Consider the following 24,015-nt stretch of genomic DNA (forward strand, 5'->3'; position numbering starts at 1 on the left):
TTTAAAAAACGTTTTTATATCAATTTTATTTTCAATTTATCATAATTTTTTTTATTTGAAGTTCACCAAATAGTAAAGTAATATACATTTAATGTTCTTTACAATTTAATAATAATTATACAATAATTAGAAAGAAGAAAAACATGTTATTTTATTTTCCAAAATTTTAAATGCAATGCAAAAAAGTAGTTTAAATAATTAAAAATCAGTAATTAAAAAATAGAGCTCCTAACTCTGCTCTTAAAAATATCAGCTATTATCACAAGTATGTTATAATACTGTAAAATGCTAAAATCATAAATGTTTAGTACAGTCATGAGGTAGGATCTTCACATTGCTGATGGTCCACCACTACCTATAAGCTCAATGTGATAGAGGTTTCGATCCATTTATTTGAACTATAAATCAATGTTCAACTTCAATTAATTAAAACACACTTGAAGTCTGCATCCAAAACATAAACTCCTCAGTACGCACCAATCATTGAGTTTGTTTGCTATAAAACCCCACAAAAGCAGCACATGTCCCATCGGATGCACTGTGAATTTCAGTCCTCTATCCACACACATGTAGGCTTTGACCAAGGTTGAGAGTGTGACTTGTCTGGATGGATGACATCGGCTGTCAGAGATGGATCTATTGGATGAGGAGACAACAAGGACGTGCGGGCGGCAAGGAGACCCATTCGCACACAGCTGTCTGTTTCCATCCCTTGAAGGATCCCAACCATCATTGCTCCAGCAAAACTAGATGAGACAGAGAGAGACTAATGTGAAACAGTTTTATTCATTGCGCATGATGTTAAATAAATACTTCTATTAACATACCTGTCACCAGCTCCAGACACATTTACTGTTTCTTTAGAGCTCACAGCCAGCGCAGGATAATGAACAGCACACAGTCGTCCCTTCTGCTATAAAAAGGCATAAACAATGTGCAATATTTTAATATTACAGTAAAGGGGTTTAAAAGACACTTAGAGTCAGCATGAAACGGAAGTTGCAATCATCTTTTCTTCCCTATTGTGACGTATATCCGAGTGAAACGGCTTCTCAAACAAGAACAAAAATGTAGGGCAGGACTTGATTTTGTCCATCGGGAATTAGTCTATGTGCTAAAAGCGGTAGACCAATCACAAAAGACTGGGCCTTCTGACTAATCAGAGCAGAGTATACCAATCACAACAGACTGAGCTGTCTGACCAATCATTACATACTGGGTCATCTGACCAATCAGAGCAGAGTAGACCAATTACAAAAGACAGCCGCCTGACCAATCAGAGCAGAGCTGAGCAGGCTCTCAAAAATGAGGGGTTTAGAGAGACTGAATCCTTTATCAAATAGTTTCAGACACTGTGAGAAAAGAGGTGATGTGCAATGTACATCATGAGAAAAATAAAGTGTTTTTCGACCTTGGATGTATGTACGGTAAACCTATTTTAGGTGTAAAATAGCATAATAGGGGAACTTTAATAATATTTACTTTATTGTCCTCGAAAGACAATTTGTTATAGACAGCAGTAAACATACAGTTCATGTACAGCAACACAACACAATCATTTTATTATAAGTCATTTAAAAACATGATCACAGCAGGTATAAAGGGATTCTTTTTCTAAAGGAACTCTAAATCTCTCAATTTGATTTGCACAAAGGGATTTTAAATCTCCAGCCTGAGGGAAGCAGTTGAAATTCAGGAAACAATGGATTGGTGACATCGGAAAGGTTCCTTTGTTCATTAATGTGTGTAATATTCCTTAAGTCGGCCCCCACTATCTTGCTGCACATTATAACTGTTACTCAATTTACTCCTATTCCTCACATCGAGGTTGCTGTACCAACAAATAATATAAAAACTTAAGACAGATTCAATAAAACAGGTATACAATATTTTTCATAAAAGAGACTATTACTCCATATTAAAACTACAAAGATTCCTTAGAAAATGCATACGCTGGAGAGCTTTCTCTCTAATAATATCAGTGTTTGCTTCAAAATGTATTTGATCATCAAGTACTGTCCCTAAATATTTATATTGCTTGACCGCTTCTCCCTTTATGACAGCAGACAAAACAGGTACAGAGGTATTTTGTTTTAGAATAATTCATATTTAAAAATGAAGCATCACACTAATGAATAAAATGACCTACTGTACCACTGGACAATCTGACTCGTTGAGGAGACGCAATCACTGAATCATCTGCGACAACGGATAGTACATCTTTTAAATAATAAGCCCGTCATACCCGATTTTGCTTTCGTGGCTGGAGATTTACAGTTCCAGTATCATGCTCTCCACACACCAGCACACCTAGCGAACCTAAAGTGACCACCACACATTGTAGATGCTCCAGCAGGGGGCGGCAGAGAGCCGGTACACAGCCTAAAACATCCTCAAGCGATCTGGGCAACTCTGAAACAAAATGATGCTTTGATTACTATTCAAGAAGCTCTGACACTTCCTGTCCAGTAGTCAGCCATTTTCTTATTTTAGGTTGTAGCTAACTACATTACCTGTAGGAGTGGGCAGATCTAGTGTCTGATTCATGGTGCAGAGCTCAGCCAGGTTGGGGGAGGTGTAGGTCAGGGCTTTCCAGCTCTCTGACAGGAAGGGCTTACAGGCCTTATCAGCATCCGTGGGCTCAAACCACACTGCAGAAAAAGAAAACGACATAGATATGCATATAACATCTGACTGGAAACTATGACGTCAACACTCGGAATCAGTAGGCTATTAGATAAGTGAGTTTACCGGGGACTGCATGTTTCTTGGCGATACGGCACACATAATCAATCGTTGAAACCGGAATGTTGCCATCAAGAACTACAAGAGATGCTGACGCAAGTTGATCCTTAAAGTGAGAAACCTGAACATAAAAACAAAAGATTTATGCTTTCAAAATAGTTGTTACCGTTGCTTTAAAGCCCCTTTGTAGAAGTACTTGTTAGTTGGTTGGTGTTATTAGGGGGCGGGGCAGTCTTACTCTAAAGAGCATCTGATTGGACAAAATGAGTGAGTGCAAGATGAGTCATCAATATTTTTTCCTCTGTTATTCTGGATTAAAGTGACACATTTTAAATGTGTTTTTGTCAAGGTTTCGAATTAGCGTGCAGATGGTCTCCAAGCTAACACAACTGGACTAAAGGTCACAAAGTTACACTTTTGTTTTGGGGTCAGTAAGATTTTTCTTTTAGAAAATAATCATACAGTTATTCATTGTGTCAAAGACCTTGTTACAAAAGATTTCTATTTCAAATAAATGCTGTTCTTTCTATTCATCAAAGAATCCTGAATTTTTTTTATCACAGTTTCTACAAAATTATTAAGCAGCACAACTGTTTTAAACATTGATAATAATAAGAAATGTTTCATGAGCAGCAAATCAGCATATTAGAATGATTTCTGAAGGATCATGTGACACTGAAGACTGGAATAATGATGCTGAAAATTCAGCTTTGCCGTCACAGAAATAAATTAAATTTGAACACATATTAAAGTATTAAGCAGTTGTAATAATATTTCACAATAGTTTTTACTGTATTTTTGATCAAATAAATGCAGACTTGGTGAGCATAAGCGAACAAAAACATTTAAAACTTTTAAACAGTAGTGTACTCTTTGAATATACGTACATACTGCTCTTGTATTTGCTGATGGATGTCCATGTCGCCCAATCCCAGGCTCAACTCTCCAGACTCAGTTATGACAGCACAATAGGTTGCAGTCCTTTGGTCCTGTAATCTGGCAATTGCACTTGTATTCTGATGAGTAAAATGCAAAAAAACTAAACATTTTGGCTACAAGAGCAATAAAACGCAAAGTAGAAAATATAACTCACCATGTGTTTACAATAGTTTAACACGCCGTCACTATGAGAGTCTTTGCCGATGGCAGAGATAAAAAGAGGTTTGTACCCTAATCGGCTTAAACAATCTATAGGAAATACAGGGACAATTGTAAAAAAGAGAGGAATTGTACATATTAATTCATAATAATATGAATGACACATAACATACCAGCAATATTTCTGCCCACTCCTCCAAATGACTGGCACACACTTCCTGGATTTGTCTGACCAAACTGAATAGAATACAAATATTGACCTGCATACTGTCATAAACATGTAACTTCAGCTCCGGTAGCTGGTTATTAGACTTACCACCAATTTCTTTGTTGTTCCTTTAGCGATGAAATCAACGTTTATTCCACCGATAACAATCTGAGGGAAATTAATTATTAAGTGTGTTTTGATTTAGCTTTTATGTTCATATTTTCAGTTTTCATTTTAGGTTAATTTCGTTATGTGCTTTACTCATTTTTATTCGCTTTTCTATATTTTTATTTAGCTTGAATTTATTGTTATTTCAGTTTTAGTCATTTTAGTAACTTAGTAATGTATTTATTCAGGCAACATTTCTAATTTCCATTTATTTATTTTAAATTTCAAGTGTTTTGTCTAATATTTATACATTTAATTAAAGCTTTATGTCAATTAACGAGTATTTTAAAATAATTTAACTTTAGTTAACAACAACAACACTAAAAAAAAATTATTTATTTATTTAGCATTAGTCTTTCTATAAAAGCTTACCATATCACTTCCAGCTTTGGAGTCCATTCTCTGGGCCATTGACTTTTGGGTCTTACTATCACCTCTGAAGTTGCCTCCATTTTTTTCTTTGCGTTTAGAAAGGGCACATGCAATCCGACTGCCCACCTTGGCATTGTTATGGATGAGTCCTATATCTGAAAATGAATGAACTTCAGGAAAATACCATAAAACATAAAGTGCAGACCACTTACACTACAACCCCACAATGCAATAGCTACATATGAATCAAAATGTCATTATAAGTATATAAGAATATAATTGCAATAAGCAAAACAATGTCCTATGTCTTAAATGGATACTGGCTTGCAAGGACTTCCCTTTAGTGAGCTCATTGACTCGCTGAAGGATAAAAGGAGTGACATCTCTTCCTGTGACACCTTTTGAGCTTCAAACATACAAAGAAAATGTGTATCATTGTATGTGGCAACTGTTATGTCCAGACTCCAGGCATTTTTTTTCTCTACCTGGCCTCGGTCACGGCTGCTTGTATGGCGTCTTCTATCAGTTGTCCCGTGGCTGCATGTCCCTCTGGGATGGGAACGGCCAACAGAAGACCACTTTTCAGCCCCAGAGATAGTGTGCTTGCTGTTGAGAAAAGAGAGCGTTTAAGAGCCCTTCATGAATGACTAAGCAGGATGAGTTACATTAGAGAAACATTATCTATGATCTCTGTTTCATCTAGCTCTTTCAATTACAATCACTACAGCTTTCGGTAAATGTGTAATATTGACATTTACTCAAATGTAGGTGCGGTAAAAGCTTAAACACTTAGACTTGCCAATAAGATCTGCTGCTTCTTGAGGACTGGAGACAACGTAAGGAGAAGTAAATCCACTTTGCCGAGAGAAGAAAGCCGGGAAGCTTTTTGAATCACCATATGTGGCCACACACACACCCTGAGTTTCCTGTAAATAAAAGCATTGATCTATGAATGAGAATTTAAGTATATATGAAATCAAGACTGACCCGGTTTACTAGGGGTATTACATTTTACTTTTATGCCAAAAATCATTAGGATATTTAGTAAAGATAATGTTTAATGAAGATATTTTGTACATTTCCTACCGTAAAAATATAAAACATTTATTTTTGTGAGTGAATGCAGCACAATCGCGAACATAAATGGAAAACTTTAAAAGGCGATTTTCTCAATGTTTACATTTTTTGGCACCCTCAGATTCCAGATTTTCAAATAGTTGTATCTCGGCCAAATATTGCCCTATCCTAACAAACCATACATAAACGGAAAGCTTATTTATTTAGCTTTCCGATGATGTGTAAATCTTTTCTTTTTTTTTTATGACCCATGTGACTGGTTTTGTCATCCAGGGTCACAAATACGATATACCATTTTCAGTGAGAAACCTACTCTTAAAATAATGGTTTTGTTAATAATTCTATGCCAATTCGACTGCCTGTGGGCTGGGATACAAAAATGCAAAAGTACAATCTGTAGTTTTCTTGAGAGTCCTGGAGCTGAAACTTTTGCTGACAAATAAACGGGAATTTCTTAATTTACAACTAACATTGCAACAATAGAAATTGGGTTGAAAATCAGCGACCTTACGTTTTAAGTCAGCATCAGATGACGGCAAAGACAGCTCGCAACTTGACCACCAAGTATCTTTCTTGTGTTTACATGAAATTGTGCAAAAAATGGTGAATGGGTTTGAGCACTTACCAAGAACTCAAGAGTGCGACCAATATCTAGGATGGATTTCACCCCAGCAGACACAACAGCAATAGGTGTTCGACCCAGTTCGGTGAGGTCTGCGCTCACATCCAAGGCTGCAAGAGATAATATGTCAGTCATTGAATATAGGCAGTATATAATAAGTATAATGTGCATATTTCACATGGAAATAATGACAATTGTTAAATAAACGTGCAGTTTTCTCCATCTCTATGTACTCCTCCAATGCCTCCGGTTACAAAGACAGGAATCCCAGCTTTGTGAGCCACAATCATTGTGCCGGAGACAGTAGTGCCACCCGACAGACCCTGCATTATCAAAAAAAAACAGACATTTCGCATTAAAATGTATATTCACATGATTCAAATAAAAGTTTACATCAGTTCCAGTCTTCCAGACCTTGCTGATGACATAAGGAAGGTCTCTTCTGGACACTTTTAGTGCCGTTTTGCTCTGTGCTAGGAAGTCCAGTTCATCCGAAGAAAGGCCCACGTGAATCCTCCCCTCAATAATCCCAATGGTTGCTGGGATTGCACCTTCAGCCCTCACAATAGCTTCCACTTCCTTTGCTGTGCTGAAATACAGAGAAAATGCAGCCGATTGGCAAATACTGAATCCAGATATGTATCAGATGTTTCAGAGCACTGATTCAAAGTCTTCTAGTCTTTAAAAAAGATGTGCAATAGTACAAAATAATTAGTCTGTTCTGTTTTTAAAGATAAAGGGGCATGTGGCAACCTTGACTTCAGTGAGGATTTGACAGCACTGTACGAGATTTATCTTCTACTTTTTTTTACCTGAGATTGAGAGGATAAGGCATTCCATGTGTAATAATAGTGCTTTCCAGAGCCACAACTGGCCTGTGATCCGCTAACGCCTCTTTCACATTAGGATGGATGGTAAACAGGCTGTCTGTTATGGAGAAATAGGGAATAGTTCACCCAGTCAACGTATTCAAACTACTGTACCATTAAACATTCAAATTTGGCGACCCAAGACAGGTTTCACCCAGTTTGAATCGGCTCTCTGAGTCAGGTGTATGGTGATTGATCGCGACAAATGTTTTTAATTAACCATGTAAGTGTTCTTCTCAGAACTTTCTAGCTGGGGGTTCTCAAAGTTATGAACAAACGTTCTTCCAGTAACATTATAGAATGTTCGTTCAAAGTTATCTGGTCTTTAATCATGTTCTCAAAACGTTGGCACATTTTACGGTTTAAAACATTAATAAATTGGACATTCTGAACGTTCCGAAATATATATTTTAAAATAAATATTCAGTTTTTAGACTGTGGTACAGTAGCAGTGCAATTAGTCTGAAAAGTGCATTGCAGAGAAACATGAAATCGGGACAATTGGTTTCTCTGAGTGTAAATCTCTTTAATGTGGAGCAGATGTGGTTTGTGCTACGTGCTATACTTTACCTTTTTTGCAATGTCTGCTGGATGAAGATGTAATGCAACGTCTAATAAACGCAGATAACCTCCACAACATCTTCAAAACAGGATCTTCAGGTCAGCAAAACTAAATAATTCGAAACCAGCAGAAAAAAACTATCAAACCACCGCCTGCTTGAGGGTTTCCAAACTTTTCAAAGGGAAAAATGTGTCATGCTCTGTTTGTTTGAGACAAGCGACGTGCTGATATGCAACAGTAACAATTCTGCACACGTTTCAAAAGAAATCACTAAAGAATAAATTCAACATACGGGTCCTGTGCGTAAACAATTCAGGACTTCAACGTTCAGTAAAGAGTAAAAGAAAACAAGCTGTGTTTGCTCATTAAAACGCTTCTCACGCGCTACTCACTAGTAGTGACTTCAGTCACGATTCGGCTTAAATCAATCCCTATCTTTATTTCGGATAATAACTTCTCAATTTAAGCTATTTGCAGCATTCTTCTCGGCTCGACTCCACTATGAACTTTGATCCGGTTGGGTCTGTTTGTACTAGTCGAGGAGAATCCCATCAATTGACTTTTACTCAGAACTCCTTTCATAACGGCAATTGATTCATTAATCATTTTAGGAGAATCCTTTCAAAATAAGTATCCTGTTTAATAATACATAAAGTAAGATTTCAAATTGATATATTATTTAAAAATATATTTATTTATTTATTTTCAATCAATGGTACTCCATATATTCTTCATAAATCATGTAAGCCTAGAATAATATTTACATATTTTTTGGTTATAGGTTGTCATAACCCCAATTCTGTACTAATTTCCTTGCAATGCCAGCAATGCCAGGATCATGGGTTAAATTCCCAGAGAATGCAAAAATATTAAATGTGTACCTTGAATGATAAAATGTGTACATTGGATGCAATGTAAATAGCTTTAGATTTAAACATCTGCTAAAAGTAAGTGTCTTATATTCTGACATTTTTATAATTTTTTCTGTATTTGCCAAAAAGTAATATCATAACTAAATATGCCATTTTATACATACAGTAGACAAAAGTTCAGACTCATAAAAATACAGTAGTCTGATAATGCCAAGCTTAATTCAAAGAGATTCACAAAGGCTGTAAGCATAAAGCATGTTGTGCGACAGGTTTGGTTGCTGGTAAACCTTTCACATCTATAGTTGTAAAGCTACTCAGAACCGGACCACTGGAGTGCACATCTGTGGTAAGAACTGAAGAATTCTCGTTCACTAATATGCCCGTCTCTGCGATGGAACACTTTAAGAAATATTCATCATGACACTTAATCATATTGACAAATGCATGAGCTTTATGTTCTTCAATCAGCTTATAGCATTCAGTGTCAGGGTTATAGTTTATAGGAAACTTTGACTCCAAGATGGTTTCCTCTTTTTCATCATCAGTGTCCAAAAGCTCCATTTCAAACCAGTTTGGATTCCTCAGCTGGTAATTGTGAAAAGCTTCAATAGCATCCCGAAGGGCTCGTCCTGAGGGACAGTTGAAGTAATCATTCACCCTAATGCCTTCAATGCATTTAACCCGCCCTGGCTCATGTTTTTCCATGTCTAAGATCCGGAAGTATAGTTCCTCAAAGTGCTTCATGAGCTTGTACTTCACCACCACGTTAAAAGGTGCTGGAACGTCATCCTCACAGCACACGTCATCGAAATAAGCCACCATGTACTTGTGGAAAGACGAAGCGTGAACAAAATCCGGTATGATGAGGCTCAGGGCTGGCGTGAGCATGTCTCCTATGGGTGAACGTTCATCCTCCTTCAGTCTCGTTTTGCGCTCACCGCACATGGCCTTCCACTTCGCATGTACGCCTGGAGAGCACAGGATCAGGACTTTGTCTGAGGACTTGGAGATTCGTTCCCTTTGCGTATCTAGCCACTGAATTCTGCCGATTGTGCTGAGCCAGACGGAGTCCAGGAGATCCAGAGTGACGTCTGTGCCACATTTAGCCCTCAGGAAGGCACATAACTTCAAAATGATCTCTTTGTACAGGGGGTGGTCCAGAGAGTAGATGATGATGACTCTCTTGTGCTCTTGAACGGGACTCCACTCCAGTTTACCCTTTGCACAGGTAGAGATGTCGGAGGACGGCGTTTCTATCAAAAGTCATGATTATTATTAAGACACCTTCAAAATGTATTCAATAAATAAAGAGTAAGTGGAAGAATCAGCAAAACAATTGAAAAGTACAAAACAATGTGGCCAATATCTGATTTTATTACACAATAGAATGCCACAATTGGGTTCCAGAAGTAAAACAAATATTTTTAATGATAACGTAAAACACTTAAAAATGCAGACCCTACGGTGAGCTACGAGGTTGTTACTCGATGATATATGCTTTTGTTGAAGGTATCTGTTCACATTTTTTCAAAAAATTTTTTTAAATAATTGCATTTAACAGCTCAATTCGTGGTGAAAACTACATTACCCATGATGCTGTACAGAAAATTCCAACTATTTAGCTGTGATCAAATTGAGGCCAAACAAGTTAAGCAACGCCCACACGAAGCACAGTAAATGAAGTAATCGAGCTCATGCCGCTATAATTACATATATACATATGCACATATTGCAATAAACGTAAAATATATTGTTTCTATATACATAACAACAGTAAATGAATAGTTTTAGTTCTTTCCCTTACTAAATCCGTTGAGTCTTGTACCTTTGTCTTTGCAAATTTAAGTTGCATACTTATTTATTTGATGTTTTAATTTGCACTAACCTTTATGTGAATCCTTGTTCTGCAAAAATGCAACACAGCAACCAACAGCTGCCAATATCCCTAACAACAGTCCCAGTATCACCAAAGTAATAAAAGCGACAGGAGCATCTGGAAGAACTGACATTAACATGTTAATAGAGATAATGGTAGCCTATACAAAAATGAACTTTACTTGCATTCAAGATCATACACTGAAACATTTGCATTGCTGTGAATCATAATCTGAAAGGCTAATTCAAAATAAACAGGCAACAAGACATTTAATGTTACTGTGTATTACGTACAGGGACAGATATTAACTTTCTCTCTGTAATCCAGACAGTTCTTCATGCTTTGAACAGACAGTGGCTGAATCTGTTGAACAGGACATCTTTTAGCCATTTAATGATATTATATATTAACAAACAGCACACATACAAATAATACTTTAACTCACCACCAAGTCCAAACTACAGTGAGTTATCCACCATGCCTCCAGTGTGAAATTAACCATTAGAAATGTCTTGTTGTCCTTAAAAACAGATTTCTTTTAACATCATGCTATATGAATATACGTTTATGAAGGAATATACATATACCGAGTCTTTTTCTTTAAATCTGAATATTGAACATACCTTTATGACAATGTGAGATGATTCTGGGTGAAGGTCAGAACTGATGGAGACTTTGTATTGGTCAGAGAACTCAGGTGGTTCGAATTTTATGGTCATCACCAAGTCATTTTTCTTACTCACTGACCATTTTACCTCCTTATTCCAAAAGCTCTCTAAAATGACAAACGGATTTATACAGACAGGAGGTTTTCCTTGTTTAAAACATTTGCTTTAGAAAACTTGTTCGCTTAAAGTCACCATGAAATCAAAATGGAATATTCTTGTTTTTTATGGAACATTGCAATATTTATTATAAATGAATTATCCGTGCACAACATAATTTTTTTATATTCATATCAAATACATTTCTCTCTCTTGCAGCGACATCTCTTCTCTTCTCTTCTCTTCTCTGATGACATGTTTACACTAAAAAATGCTGGGTTTTTTCTACCTGAATTTGGGTCAAATATTGACGAACCTAACCGTTGGGTTACATTTTTAAATACAAATTTTAACCTAATAGTTGGGTTTGTCCATATTTGAACCAAATTTGGGTTAAAACAACCCAGCATTTTTTAGAGTGTACCGTCGAGAGGGCGGGGCAACCTGTCACTCACATGAGATCGACCAATTGCAAACCACATCCAATCAATTCGGACAAAATCAAGCCCCGCCGTGCATTTTTTCTCGTTCTAGCAGCTGTTTCTCACTTGGATATACGTCACAATAGGGAAGAAAAGACTACTGCAACCTCCATTTCATGCTGACTTTGAATAACTGCAACAAATCTAAATCTAAATATAAACAGTATCTAATCATCAAGCCTCAACTGTTTTTTTTTTTTTTAAGATTACGTTATTTATCTCACCTGGAATTGTGATATTGGTTATATCTGTATAACTTCCTATGTTTGGCTTTGGTAAATTGGTTACAAAAACCTGGTATTTGAAGTTGGGTGTGACAACAATTCTGTCCAAAGAAAAAGTCCACTAAAAAGATGAAGGAAAACAAAGCTGAAACAGTGGCATAAATACTGCATAGTACATGATTATACAAGAGTTAGTACTCTCACCATGCCCTGTCTTGGGTTTTTTGTCTCCAACAGTGTGTTACGAAAAATGTAACGAACACAAACGCTGTGATTTGTGGCCGTTTCAACCACACGCACTTCAGTCCCTTTGAGGGAGAATATGCCACCTGTGGAAAATAACATAGAGAAAAAAAACTTTAAATAGAATTATGCTGGGAAACCAATTGGGCCAGATGTACATGTTTTGTGCAAAAAAGCAATTTGACTAAAACGATTTGATTCAAATATTGAAGTCTCGAACACAGCTGTACATCATCTGCCTTACTGTCAGGTAATTGGATCCATGTAAGGTTTATAATTGGCACAAACTGTCCACTCTCATCCCTCTTGGCTTTTACATTTGCGGTACATTGCGGAGAACCTGGGGCTTTATTCCTTGGCATCTTCCAATCCTCATCTGAACAGTTACCTAAGACGTCAAAGAGATATTTGATGAACATACCTTTGATTTTGTCTTTTAAAAACCTCATTACTTAATTTAGAGAAAACATACTTACCTAATTGAACCTTGCAATCTACCCCCTGTCAGAAAAAAGCATAATGAAAGATGAACACATTCATAGCATTAATGTTCTATATATAAAAGGGAAGAAAACAGTATCTTTACCTCTTGAGAACATTCCATCGGAGGGAGTTCAATGAGATGCAGGGTTGAGATCTTCATTATGACGTATGAAATAATGAACAGAAAGAGAACAATCTTACTCATTTTAGCAAGCAAGTTTTTTGTCTTGTACTGCACCAGACAAATGCTGTTTTTGAAGTGCCGGTGGAACAGAATCGAACATCCTCTTATGGTTTATCAAATTCTATCTGTATTCAGAGGAAACCAGGAGATCAGATAAAGGGGAGGAGGAGCCTGATGCACACAAAGAAATTAAGCTTTTCTCAGAAACATTTCCTTTGATATTCAAGTCTGCCTTAAAATCAAGCCCTTCTACTACACAGTTAGTAGTGGTAGTTCGGTTGTTTGTCAGACATTATATTTGATACTAGTTGAACAAACAACTTTAATAACAATTTAGTGTAGACATGGAAGATAACCTAACAGTTTCATTTTCCTCCAGTAAACTACATAAATTTGTTATACTTCTGAAAACCATTTTAAGCAACATTTTATAATATATAGCTTAGATATTGTGTATATCTATAAACTACTGTTGTGTTTACGGTCATAACGATTTTAAACCATTTTCAACATTGATAATAACAAGAAATGTTTCTTGAGCAGCAAATCAGCATATTAGAATGATTTCTGAAGGAAAATAGGCTCATTTTCCAACTCCCCTAGAGTTAAACAGTTGAGTTTTACCGTTTTCGAATCCATTCAGCCGATCTCCGGGTCCCTTTTAGCATAGCTTAGCATAGATCATTGAATCTGATAAGACCGGTAGCATCTCTCTCAAAAAAATGACCAAAGAGTTTCCATATTTTTCCTATTTAAACCTTGACTCTTCTGTAGTTACATCGTGTACTCATGTGTACATGTGTACTAATTTTCTGTTGGTCTTGAGAGAGATGCTAACGGTCTAATCAGATTCAATGATCTATGCTAAGCTATGCTAAAAGGGCTACCGCCAGACCGGCTGAATGGATTCGAAAACGGTAAAACTCAACTGTTTAACTCCAGGGGAGTTGGAAAATTAGCCTATTTAAAAAAAAGTGGAGTGTTCCTTTAAATTTAGCTTCGCATCACAGGAATACATTTAATTTCAAATTATATTCAAATAGAACACAGTTCTTTTCAATTGTAATAATATGTCCCAAAGTTACTGTTTTTACTGTATTTTGGTCAAATAAATGCAGCCTTCGTGAGCAGAAGAGACTTTAGAGACATTAAAACCAACCCCAAACTTTAGAACAATATATATATATATTATACACACCAGCAAGTGACCAGCAAAACATCTAAAAGGCATACTGTTGGAAAAAAAGCCCACTAGAGGGCTCGTGTCAGTTTAAAGAGTAATAAGTGGAATTATTTGGATCATTGTACAAAAGCACTATATTTTCTCTCCATCTCTTTAAACAGCAATTTTCTATTAAGTTGTAGTAAATTATATTTTCAAATAGAATTATAACACCATTAGCCAGACTGTCTTTAAACACACCCTATAATGCAAACGTTTTAATTACACTTCAAAAGAAGAGAACAGCGACCCTAACAAGCAAACTTCCACATTTAAGCACTAAAATGACTTCATGAGTTCTGCTGACACTGATAACTATACCGCTACATGCCAGCAGTCAGCAGAGGATTTGAGAAGCCCTTGCAACACCCCCCCCCCCCCCCCCGTCTCATTCTGTCACAGTCAAAACTCATGGCACAATCACAGTATAAATGATCACAGCATGCAGGACCTACATGACCCATCTGAATAGAAAGGTCACTATCATTTAAAAAAGCAATCTTTTATAAAAAATACTACAATGTCACATTGTCATTAAGCATTAAAGTATAGGTTTGAGCATGCAGCTTTTTGTGGACGAGAACGAGCTTTGAATGCATTATAAAAACATACAACCTTGTGTAAATTATAATTAAAACCTGATTTTAGGAGTGTGCTGTCAGGCCCTTCTTAACAAGTACACATGAGTTACTGTCTGCCCTCACCCCATTAGACACGGCACGCAGGCACCATAGCCTTGGAGAACTTTGCCTTTATGGTCCTCAAACACAAGCACGCAAGTTAATAAAGAGGCCAGTTAACTTTAGCGTTTACGAGGAGAACATTTTATTATAACTGTGGAGTTAACAAAACCAAATATGCCAAGAAAATAGACGTACAAAAAATAGTTACAGTCCTATTAAATTAAATTTGATTAAATAGTTTAAATGAAAATATTTCATGTTATATTTATATACTGCACTGAACCAGAATTATTCAGTAGCACTTGTTTACACGACACCGGTTTCAACTAAAACAGACGTTCGTGTACACGACAAAAACGTTTCAGGGGCGTGAAAAGCAACGTTATGAAAACGGGTTTCAAAGTGCAAGTTTTTGAGAACGATACCGTTATCGTCTCCATGTAAACTACTAAAACTAGTGAAAACAATGACGTCAAGCGCATGGGTATTACGTTTTCAGTCTATAGGCGTGTGGTGTTTCTTTACAAAGTGACATTGCCAACTACTGCGTTGTAAAAAATGATATGATCAATGTAGTTTTTACATTGCTTTAATCAAAATAAGTTGAGTATTTTTCCCAAAAAAAATTATACAAGATTCAACTCATTTTTAAGTGTGGCCTGGCAGCAGAATACAGTGTTTTTAGTCGTTTTCGCATTGTTGTCGTCTGTACGCAAAAACTTTTCCGTTTTTAGTACATCGTATACTCTAAAGGTGTTTACAAATGGGTTTATTCATATATCTTTTGACACACTTTACACATTGTTTTTTTGGGGGCGTTATTGACAGTATTTTTGACTCAAGTACACAAAATCAAGAGATTTTACATATTTCTGGTAATTTATGCAAATTAGTACATTTGTATCTTTAAACAATTCAGAAAACTTGTAACACATTTTTTTTAATGTTTATAATATAATCAATAATCTGGGGAAGTATGGTGGTGATATCTGTTAGTTCATTGTTTCACCCTATTAACCTAGGGTGTCCTTTTCCAGTTGCTACTTTACACAAAAGAGAATTGAAGTGCATGACCCTTGTGCTAGTGTGTGTCATTTGGAAGTGTGTATGTCCATGTCCTGGAGGTGGAAAACAAATTGCCCAGATATTTGCACACTTGTGTGCAAGAGGCGTAACAGGGGTCTATTTTAGTTAGCCATTCACATGCAGGATTCAACCCATAAATCCTGCACGAAAAAAATCATATAACATTTATTCTTCTTCCACGCCACCACGCAACACATCCTGCCCTGATTGTCTCCAAGTTCAAGGTAAGTCCTATAAGCTATCACATTCACAGCCCAAGTTTAATGGACCCACACATGTTGTCATGAATACTTAAGGATATAGAGTTTATTGCTAAACATCTGAGAGGATTTGTATTGTACGATCTGTTCATCACTCTTAGATTTACAGTTCACATTTGGAGACTATCATAATTACACCTTCACTGTCGGGAGGATGGATGCATATCCGTCCTACATTCTCCCGTGTCACGACCGCGGCTCCCCACAGCGAGCGCCACGCTGTGTATTTTCGTAACAAGCTGCTTGTGTCAACTTTAAGGAATGTACGGTATGTTATGAAATTCTGTAGCGGTTTCACGGCTAGCTTAGACTTGGAGAAGAGATCAAATGTTCTAGAAAGATTTGGCTCCCAGAACCAATTAGATCCTGAAAACCATTCTCAGGTGAGAATGCAAGAAATTAGCATATAATTCATTCTGGTGACTAACTAAAAAACTACGCCTCTGAACTAGTGGCCAGATTTTGATTGAACTCTTCACAACTTCCTATATTTGTACGAACAATTTTTTTGGGCAATAGAATGCTTTAAAAAAAAATTCTAAATGCATTTTTTTCACTTAAAAAAACTAAATAAAATAAAAAGACTATCCAGATAATGTAGTATAAAATACAAGCAATCTTTTCCAAAAACTTGAGTTCTGGCTACTAGGATCCGTATGAAAGCATTAGCATCCAGTATAGTGAGTTCAAGGCTAGGGCATGAAACTGAGCCATGAAAGAATGGCAGCAATGTTCAAATTTAGTCAGGCTGGAAATACTAACAACCATGTGCTTTATCAAGCACAATAGGTGCGAATGAAAAAAATAGGAACGGACAGAGTGCTTGGCACCGGTGCTTTATATAAAGCACTCTTCTTTGGATACGAGGGCTCCAAATTAAATTATCCTGTACATTGTGACTCCTCTGCCTTTCAAATACTTGGCACTTGTCACCTTTCCAGACTGTGTGGACTGTAGGAATGTTTCCTAGCGACTCTACGCAAATCTGACGCTCAAGAAACATACACTCAATGATTTCATCACCCGAAACACATTTAAGATCACATCTGGAGATTCATGACCTTTGTTATGGTGACTTGTGTTGGAAAAAGCAACGTTATCCTTTGGTCTATTTGAACACTTTAAAACTTTACATTTTAATGAGAACTCTTCCATTTTTAGGGTCCATAAAGAGAAACAACCATGTCTGAAGGGTAAGTACTTTAATAATGTTATGATTAAAACGGTAAAGTGGATAAATGTTTTCTCTTTTGTTAATCCATTTTTGTGTTTCTTTTCTTTCCTTATTGCTGCGCTCTGTGATTCATCATTGTAGTCCTGTAAGTCACTTCCCTTTTGGCAAACTTTACAATAATTCATAAGATTTAGCAGGTCAAAAAAATAATTTGGAGTGATTAAACATGACTTGTTTTGCTTTTCAGAAAAAAACAAAGTATACTGCCACAAGGCGGCTGCTCTTAAAAGTAAGTTTTGTTTTATTAAAAAAATACATTACTGGTCAAAAGTTTGGATTTCTTTTTTTGCAATAACGCATTCAATTGATCAAAAGTGACTGACAGTAAAGACATTTAAAACATTACAAAAAATTTATTTCAAGTAAATGTTTTTGTTTTGAACTTTCTATTCATCAAGGTATCCAGCAATAAAAAAAATTATCACGGTTTCCACAAAAATAAGCTCAACTGATTTCAACATTGATTATCGAGTACAAAATCAGCATTTTAGAATGATTTCTGAAGGATCATGTGACACTGAAGCCTGGAGGTAAAGGTGCGTTCACGCCATGACGTAATTACCCTAACGACTCTTAACGGTAAAAAACCTTTAACGTGCTTGTAGAACTTACAACGTGTAAACTCAAAGTTTTCCGAGAGCTACAAGTCGCACCACCTGACCACTGCACCACCTGACCACTGCACCACCTGACGACTGTACCACCTGACAACTGCACCACCTGACAACTGCACCACCTGACCACTGCACCACCTGACCACTGCACCACCTGACCACTGCACCACCTGACGACTGTACCACCTGACCACTGCACCACCTGACGACTGTACCACCTGACCACTGCAACACCTGACCACTGCACCACCTGACGACTGCACCACCTGACCACTGCACCACCTGACCACTGCACCACCTGACCACTGCACCACCTGACGACTGTACCACCTGACCACTGCACCACCTGACCACTGCACCACCTGACGACTGTACCACCTGACCACTGCACCACCTGACGACTGTACCACCTGACCACTGCAACACCTGACCACTGCACCACCTGACGACTGCACCACCTGACCACTGCACCACCTGACCACTGCACCACCTGACCACTGCACCACCTGACGACTGTACCACCTGACCACTGCACCACCTGACCACTGCAGATTTAAAGTGTGTTTGTCTTGAAGTGGCGCTGTGCAGACCATTCCGTGTATGACATCAGTGAGAGTGATTCACATATAGAGCTTTATTTACATTTATTTTATGTAAATGGCGTGAACGCAGCATGATGGTGAAAATTCAGCTTTGCATCACAGGAATAAATTACATTAAAAAAAATATTAAGACAGTAAACAGTTATTTTAAATTGCAATAATATTTCATAATTTTTATTAAATAAATGCAGCCTTGGTGAGCAGAAGAGACTTCTTTCAAAAATCTTGATAAATATTTCTGACCCCAAACTTTTCAATAATAGAGTATATTTTTTTGTTGTTGTTGAGAAATACTGATTTGGTTAATAAACATAATATTTATAGTGAATATGTAATATTAAACTTCATTACAGTAATGCAACGCAAGACTAGAATCCATGACGAAATGGCCAGCCGTGTTAGCAGTGTGCTGCGCTATGCGCTAAGCTATGTGCTAATCTGTTGGAACTTCATAGTCACGTCAGTGCTGTTACATTACAGAGCAAATTACTGCAGAAGGCCACATCTCTGCTGGCAGCTGAGAAAGAGCAGAATAAAAGAGACAGAGATGATGCTCTTACTGAGAGGCTTCCTCCTCTCAAACTATCTGGTCTGTCTGCACAGGAGCTCCAGGTATTTTCTAGAACAAAAACTTCTGCAATAACAATATGCAAAATAGTATATATATATATATATATATTCACATTAATGTTTTTTGCAGGAACTTTGCAAAGAGCTGTCCCGCAAGATTGATGTTGTTGACGAGGCTCGATATGATCTTGAAATTAAAGTGGATAAAAATGAAAAAGAGGTAATGGTTGCGATGTTGTATCACGTTTAGACAGACAAACAAAAGATTAATAGTAGTTTATTCATGAATAAAAATGTTAACCGGGTTTTAGCTGCGGTAGCTCTAAGGTAAAGCTTGTCACTAACAATGTCAAGGTCATGAATCCCAGAGAACATACAAATGATGAAGGACCTGCACAATGTCTCTCAAAAAGTGCTATTTTACTATTTATACACTATTATATTATTTATTATTATTTAGAATTAGCTTTTAGTTTTTTATATTTTAAAATTGACTTCAAGTTTTAGTAATTTTGTTATGTGCTTGTAATTTTTTAAAACATTTCTACATCTTTGTTTTTATTTCAGTTTTAGTTATGTACTTTAGTTATCATTGGTAACAATGATTGATTTCAGTTAGTTGCCAAGGCAAGATTTATAATTTATGTTTAAGTTTTTTAAGTTTAAGATTTTCACCTAATTTGTATATTTTATTTTATTTCAATTTGTGAAAATTATTTTTTTAGTTAGCAATAACAACTGCTCTCAGACGAATAAATGCAAACCCGACATCAAAAAGGTTGTTTTGCAAATTACCGTTGTTGTGGTCCATTTCAGATCCAGTCCTTGAACCAGAAGATTTGGGAAATGAAGGGTACAACTAAACGAACCAAACTGAAGAGGGTCAAGAAGTCACATGATGCCATGTTTGGTGCGCTGACTGAATCCAAAATGTCATCGAAATCAGATTTCAAGGCCAACCTAAAGACAGTAAAGAAAGAAGAAGAAAAGGTGATAACCTTTCAGTCTTTTAGAAATATAAATGCATTCATTCAAACAAAGCGAAACTCATTCCAACCCTATTTTATTTATTTGTTCCATTTATAGAAAGAAGAGGTGACCGACTGGCGTAAGAATGTGGAGGCCATGGCTGGAATGGAGGGCAGAAAGAAGCTGTTTACTGCTGGACAATAAAGAAGGTACTAAGCTAATTTGTCAAATTGAACTGTGTTTGAGTGCTGTAAAAAATAAAATAAAAAGCATTTTGACGGAAAAATGACATTGTTTTCCTAATTTTTCAGACTCTGTAACAAGAAAGAAGAGCAACAGATGTGTGCCAAGGCAGGGAAACACACATGGTTTGAAGCAAGAAAAAACAAACCAAATACAACTTTGATTTGTTATGATTAACAACACACACACACACTTACACACAACTGTTTATAATGTTCATAGTTTGTGTTTTTTGTAGGTGAGCTTAGCTCTGAGTGTGTCTTTACCACTTCCTGTCTTTTGCTGCAACTTGTGGACATTCTGTACAAATGTGTTTACATTTGAAACTAAATATGATACGTTGTGTATGATATGCTAAATACATCATATATGCATGAGAAAAATAATCAGACTGGAAATTAATTGTATGCAATATTGTGAACTAGTTCTGTTCGGGAATAAAATATGTCAGATATTGTAACACTTTCTACACTGCTGGAAGTCAAAAATTGCAATGTAATGTCATTCCAAAATTAAATGACCCCATGCAACAAAGAAACGTGTTGTGTCACCATACAATTCCCCTGCAAAGCAAACGGTGTCCTTGAAATGCATTTCTGCACTTGTATATGTGCATAACTGGTTTTAAGTTACCACATGTTGTGTGTATATTTACCCATATTCAATGCCGTTCGTTTGGATTTCACACTATACTAAAACCCTTTGGGATGTGTATAAAACCCTTTGGGATATGTATAAAACCCTTTGTACGTGTATGAAAATGAAAAGAAACAACAGATACCGTGATTCATTTATTCATGTTATATTCCAAAATAAATCATTATATCAATTCAAAATTCACTAGACTCCGTGGTCACTTTTAGTTGCAGTCATACAGCTACTGGCTGACTTCAGCAAATCCTTTTCTGCCTTGTACGGTCAAACAATGGGAAATGAAGAGGGACCGGCCGTGGACAATGTATGCAATTGTGTTTTAGTGGTGCTGAGTAAAATGAGCCTCTAGGTAAAAGAGTTCAGTCTATTTTAGTGAGCCACTCAGAGGAAGCCAAAGAGGCAATAAAATTTGCTTGGGTTTCCTTGCGTACTGACATTGTCCCACTCTTCTCATTCACTTGGAGTGGTCTTTGGAGAAACAGGTACTGTATGAACAATTGCACTATTTGGCACAGCTAACAGCAAAAGCAATGCATTTGATTGCTCTAAAAATAACAGAATTACCCATGAGATACAAGTGCTGACATCAAATTAATGTGTAGCATAGCACAGATAGTTTGGTGTTTGAAAACTTTAATGAGACATGATTGGTTAATTTGTTGAGATCTGATCTGATGCTGTAGGAAATTCAAGTACAAGTCTCATTGCTGTCTAGGAGAAACAATTGAGACTTTTGCTTCCTACTTTTTTTGGCTTTCTGATTCTGGTTCATCCATCAGAAATCTATCTAATCTATTGTGTGATGTGTGTGTGTGTGTGTGTGTGTGTTCGTTCAAGTGGCATGTACCTCCAAAATTATGCTTATGAAGTGCATTATTATTTAATAAGTGCCGCTTATGAGTGAGTCACCGGTCTTTACATTTCAGATCTTTGACTAAGATTTGCACTTAGAAGGTCACAATGTCCGAGTCGTAAGTATTCTGTCTTTTAAGTTCTATCCATACAGCATCTGCTATCTTGTTGTAAATGTACATGTTTAAAACATCCATATTTTTCATAAATTACTATCATTTTCCTATTCCTTTTCATTAATTACAACTACTTTTACTATTTCTTTTCATAAATTGAAAACTGCAATTTTAGACAGGTAAGTGGACTTTATAACTTTCACTTTTGTACATGGATTTTTTTTTTTTTTTTTAATGAACAGAACCCAATAAATGTGCTTATTCTTTCAGCGACCCAAATCTAAGATTTCAGCTTCCAGGAGGTTGTTCTTAAAGGTATTTGGTTCTGTCTGTTTTACAGAGATGTCTGTTTTTCTAAAGATGATGCATTTAGCAATGTTTTCTGATACGTTTTGCTTCAGACAAAGCTCCTGAAGAAAGCGTCGTCTATGCTTGTAAATGAAAAGGAAGATAAGCAGAGGGAGAGAGAGACCACCTTGAGTGAGAGAGTTCCACCTCTACAATTGTCCGGTCTATCCGTTCAAGATCTTCAGGTAAACCTAACATAGCCTGTTAACTGTCAGTGTGGTAGCGAGACACCTGGTGCGCTTTTTATTGCCTTTATAACATATTTTAGTAATGAGCATAAATTAGGTTTCATTCGAAAGCTTAAACACTCATAATTCATCCTGTGTAAACCGTTTTTTGAAATTGGACATTGTCTTACTATGGAAACGGTTCTTTAAATCCATTTAGCGGGTTCATATTTTTGTGATCTCAACTTTAAATTTGGAATGCATCTTCTTTCTTTTTTTATGTGCAATTTTAGAGTTTTAATATTTTGAACCTGCTATCACTTCTACAATAATCTGCTGGGTGTCTTCTTTAAAAGAAGACCAACTTATTTGATTATTATTAAAGACTTAATGCAAATTATTAACTCGATTGGTGCAATTGATGGTTTGTTATTTTTTTTATTCATTTTAAAAATTCATTATTGAAGAAAAAAGAATTGTCAACCACTCCAGTAATTTTGACAATACTGTGTTCTCAGGCTCTCTGCAAAGACCTTCATCAAAAGATTGATGTTGTAGATGAAGAAAGGTACGACATCTCGGCCAAGGTTACCAAAAGTGAAAAGGAGGTACTACACCATCTGGGGAATCACTTTGTATCTTATTAGCTTCAACGGAAATCCACTGGAATTAACTTTATGTGGCTGCTTTAGATTACAGATTTAAACATCAAGATCACCGAACTTAGAGGCAAAATGAAGAGACCTGCACTGAAGAGGGTGAAGATCTCTGCCGATGCCATGTTGGGTGCTCTTCTGGGCTCCAAAGTCAAAGAGTCTGTGGATTTCAAAGCCAACCTCAAGACACACAAGAAAGAAGAGGAGAAGGTAAGTCACGGACAAAACTGAATCATTGAAATATGAATTGTATCGTTGAAATGTATTCAATTAATTTAGCACTTGGTCACACTTTAGATTAGTGTCCAATTCTCACTATTAACTAACTACCTTTGCCTCAAACTGCTCATTACTGCTTATTAATAGTTAGTAAGGTAGTTGTTAAGTTTAGGTATCGGGTACCCATCCCAAAAGAAAAAAAGAAAAAGGATTTAGGGATGTAAAATATGGTCATGCAGAATTATAAGTCCTTTATAAGTACTAATAAACAGCCAACATGCTAGTAATATGCATGCTAATAAGCAACTAGTTATTAGTGAGAATTGGACCCTAAACTAAAAAGTTAGCTAGTATTTTTGTGCTATTTTAACTCATACCTGTTGTTACACCTGTTCCTCTCATAGAAAGAAGAGGTGACTGACTGGCGTAAGAATGTGGAGGCCATGTCTGGAATGGAGGGCAGGAAGAAGCTGTTTGATGCTGGACAATAGATGGTGAATGAATAAATATTCTTACAGAATAAGAATCTATATTCTTATAGAAGACGTCTTGCATGAAATATTTCACCTTGACTTTCAGCAATGAATTTAATTTTCTTTCTTACAGATTGCAGCTACATGAGATCTGACATCAGAATTCAGGAATTCAGAAACATTTCAAAATGAATGTAT

At 36.5% G+C, this 24,015-nt stretch overlaps 3 protein-coding genes across 7 annotated transcripts; 1 reads left to right on the forward strand and 2 right to left on the reverse strand.

Annotated features, from left to right (window-relative positions):
* Positions 1-128: 128 nt before the first annotated feature.
* On the reverse strand, positions 129-8,320 carry LOC306993819 (uncharacterized protein). 5 transcript variants are annotated; one of them, XM_079603938.1, is made up of 19 exons: positions 8,114-8,320; positions 7,730-7,892; positions 7,103-7,217; positions 6,705-6,879; positions 6,502-6,613; positions 6,294-6,400; positions 5,391-5,517; positions 5,077-5,197; positions 4,912-4,997; positions 4,592-4,746; positions 4,160-4,219; positions 4,017-4,080; positions 3,839-3,933; positions 3,633-3,761; positions 2,752-2,866; positions 2,514-2,651; positions 2,246-2,412; positions 828-913; positions 129-746 (listed from the first exon to the last, which is right to left on the reverse strand). In XM_079603938.1, the coding sequence occupies exons 2-19, from the start codon at positions 7,797-7,799 to the stop codon at positions 548-550; spliced, it is 2,121 nt and encodes a 706-aa protein (XP_079460064.1). In that variant the 5' UTR covers positions 7,800-7,892; positions 8,114-8,320; the 3' UTR covers positions 129-547. The 5 variants fall into 5 exon arrangements, with proteins under 5 accessions (XP_079460064.1, XP_079460065.1, XP_079460067.1 ...); XM_079603939.1 differs by having other exon boundaries at positions 7,730-7,829; positions 8,114-8,269; XM_079603941.1 differs by having other exon boundaries at positions 7,730-7,829; positions 8,014-8,266.
* Positions 8,321-8,465: 145 nt separating this feature from the next.
* LOC306993820 (interleukin-17 receptor A) lies at positions 8,466-20,055 on the reverse strand. Its single transcript, XM_079603943.1, has 11 exons — positions 19,916-20,055; positions 12,769-12,819; positions 12,659-12,683; positions 12,427-12,570; positions 12,144-12,268; positions 11,940-12,060; positions 11,093-11,244; positions 10,915-10,989; positions 10,763-10,832; positions 10,479-10,595; positions 8,466-9,846 (listed from the first exon to the last, which is right to left on the reverse strand). Exons 2-11 carry the CDS (start codon positions 12,784-12,786, stop codon positions 8,825-8,827), a joined length of 1,869 nt encoding a protein of 622 aa, XP_079460069.1. The 5' UTR covers positions 12,787-12,819; positions 19,916-20,055; the 3' UTR covers positions 8,466-8,824.
* On the forward strand, positions 17,465-23,835 carry LOC306994077 (uncharacterized protein; the record flags this gene model as incomplete). The annotated part of the gene is made up of 10 exons (XM_079604391.1): positions 17,465-17,563; positions 19,031-19,162; positions 19,251-19,340; positions 19,937-20,110; positions 20,207-20,290; positions 22,225-22,269; positions 22,356-22,487; positions 22,988-23,077; positions 23,162-23,335; positions 23,749-23,835. Exons 1-10 carry the CDS (start codon positions 17,501-17,503, stop codon positions 23,833-23,835), a joined length of 1,071 nt encoding a protein of 356 aa, XP_079460517.1. The 5' UTR covers positions 17,465-17,500.
* Between the last annotated feature and the right edge of the window lie 180 nt (positions 23,836-24,015).

The sequence above is a fragment of the Phoxinus phoxinus genome, assembly GCF_949152265.1.
Source record: "Phoxinus phoxinus genome assembly, chromosome: 25".
NCBI classification, from domain to species: Eukaryota; Metazoa; Chordata; class Actinopteri; order Cypriniformes; family Leuciscidae; genus Phoxinus; species Phoxinus phoxinus.

Excerpts from the sequence above, each read along its gene's own strand:
- LOC306993819 (XM_079603938.1), bottom strand. The coding sequence starts at position 7,799 with ATGTTGTGGAGGTTATCTGCGTTTATTAGACGTTGCATTACATCTTCA. Across the intron at positions 4,998-5,076 it reads GCAGCCGTGACCGAGGCCAG|CTCAAAAGGTGTCACAGGAA; the intron begins GTAGAGAAAAAA and ends GTATGTTTGAAG. Across the intron at positions 3,934-4,016 it reads AGTGGGCAGAAATATTGCTG|ATTGTTTAAGCCGATTAGGG; the intron begins GTATGTTATGTG and ends TATTTCCTATAG.
- LOC306993820 (XM_079603943.1), bottom strand. Across the intron at positions 12,571-12,658 it reads AGATTGCAAGGTTCAATTAG|GTAACTGTTCAGATGAGGAT; the intron begins GTAAGTATGTTT and ends TTGACGTCTTAG. Across the intron at positions 9,847-10,478 it reads GAACAAGGATTCACATAAAG|AAACGCCGTCCTCCGACATC; the intron begins GTTAGTGCAAAT and ends GACTTTTGATAG.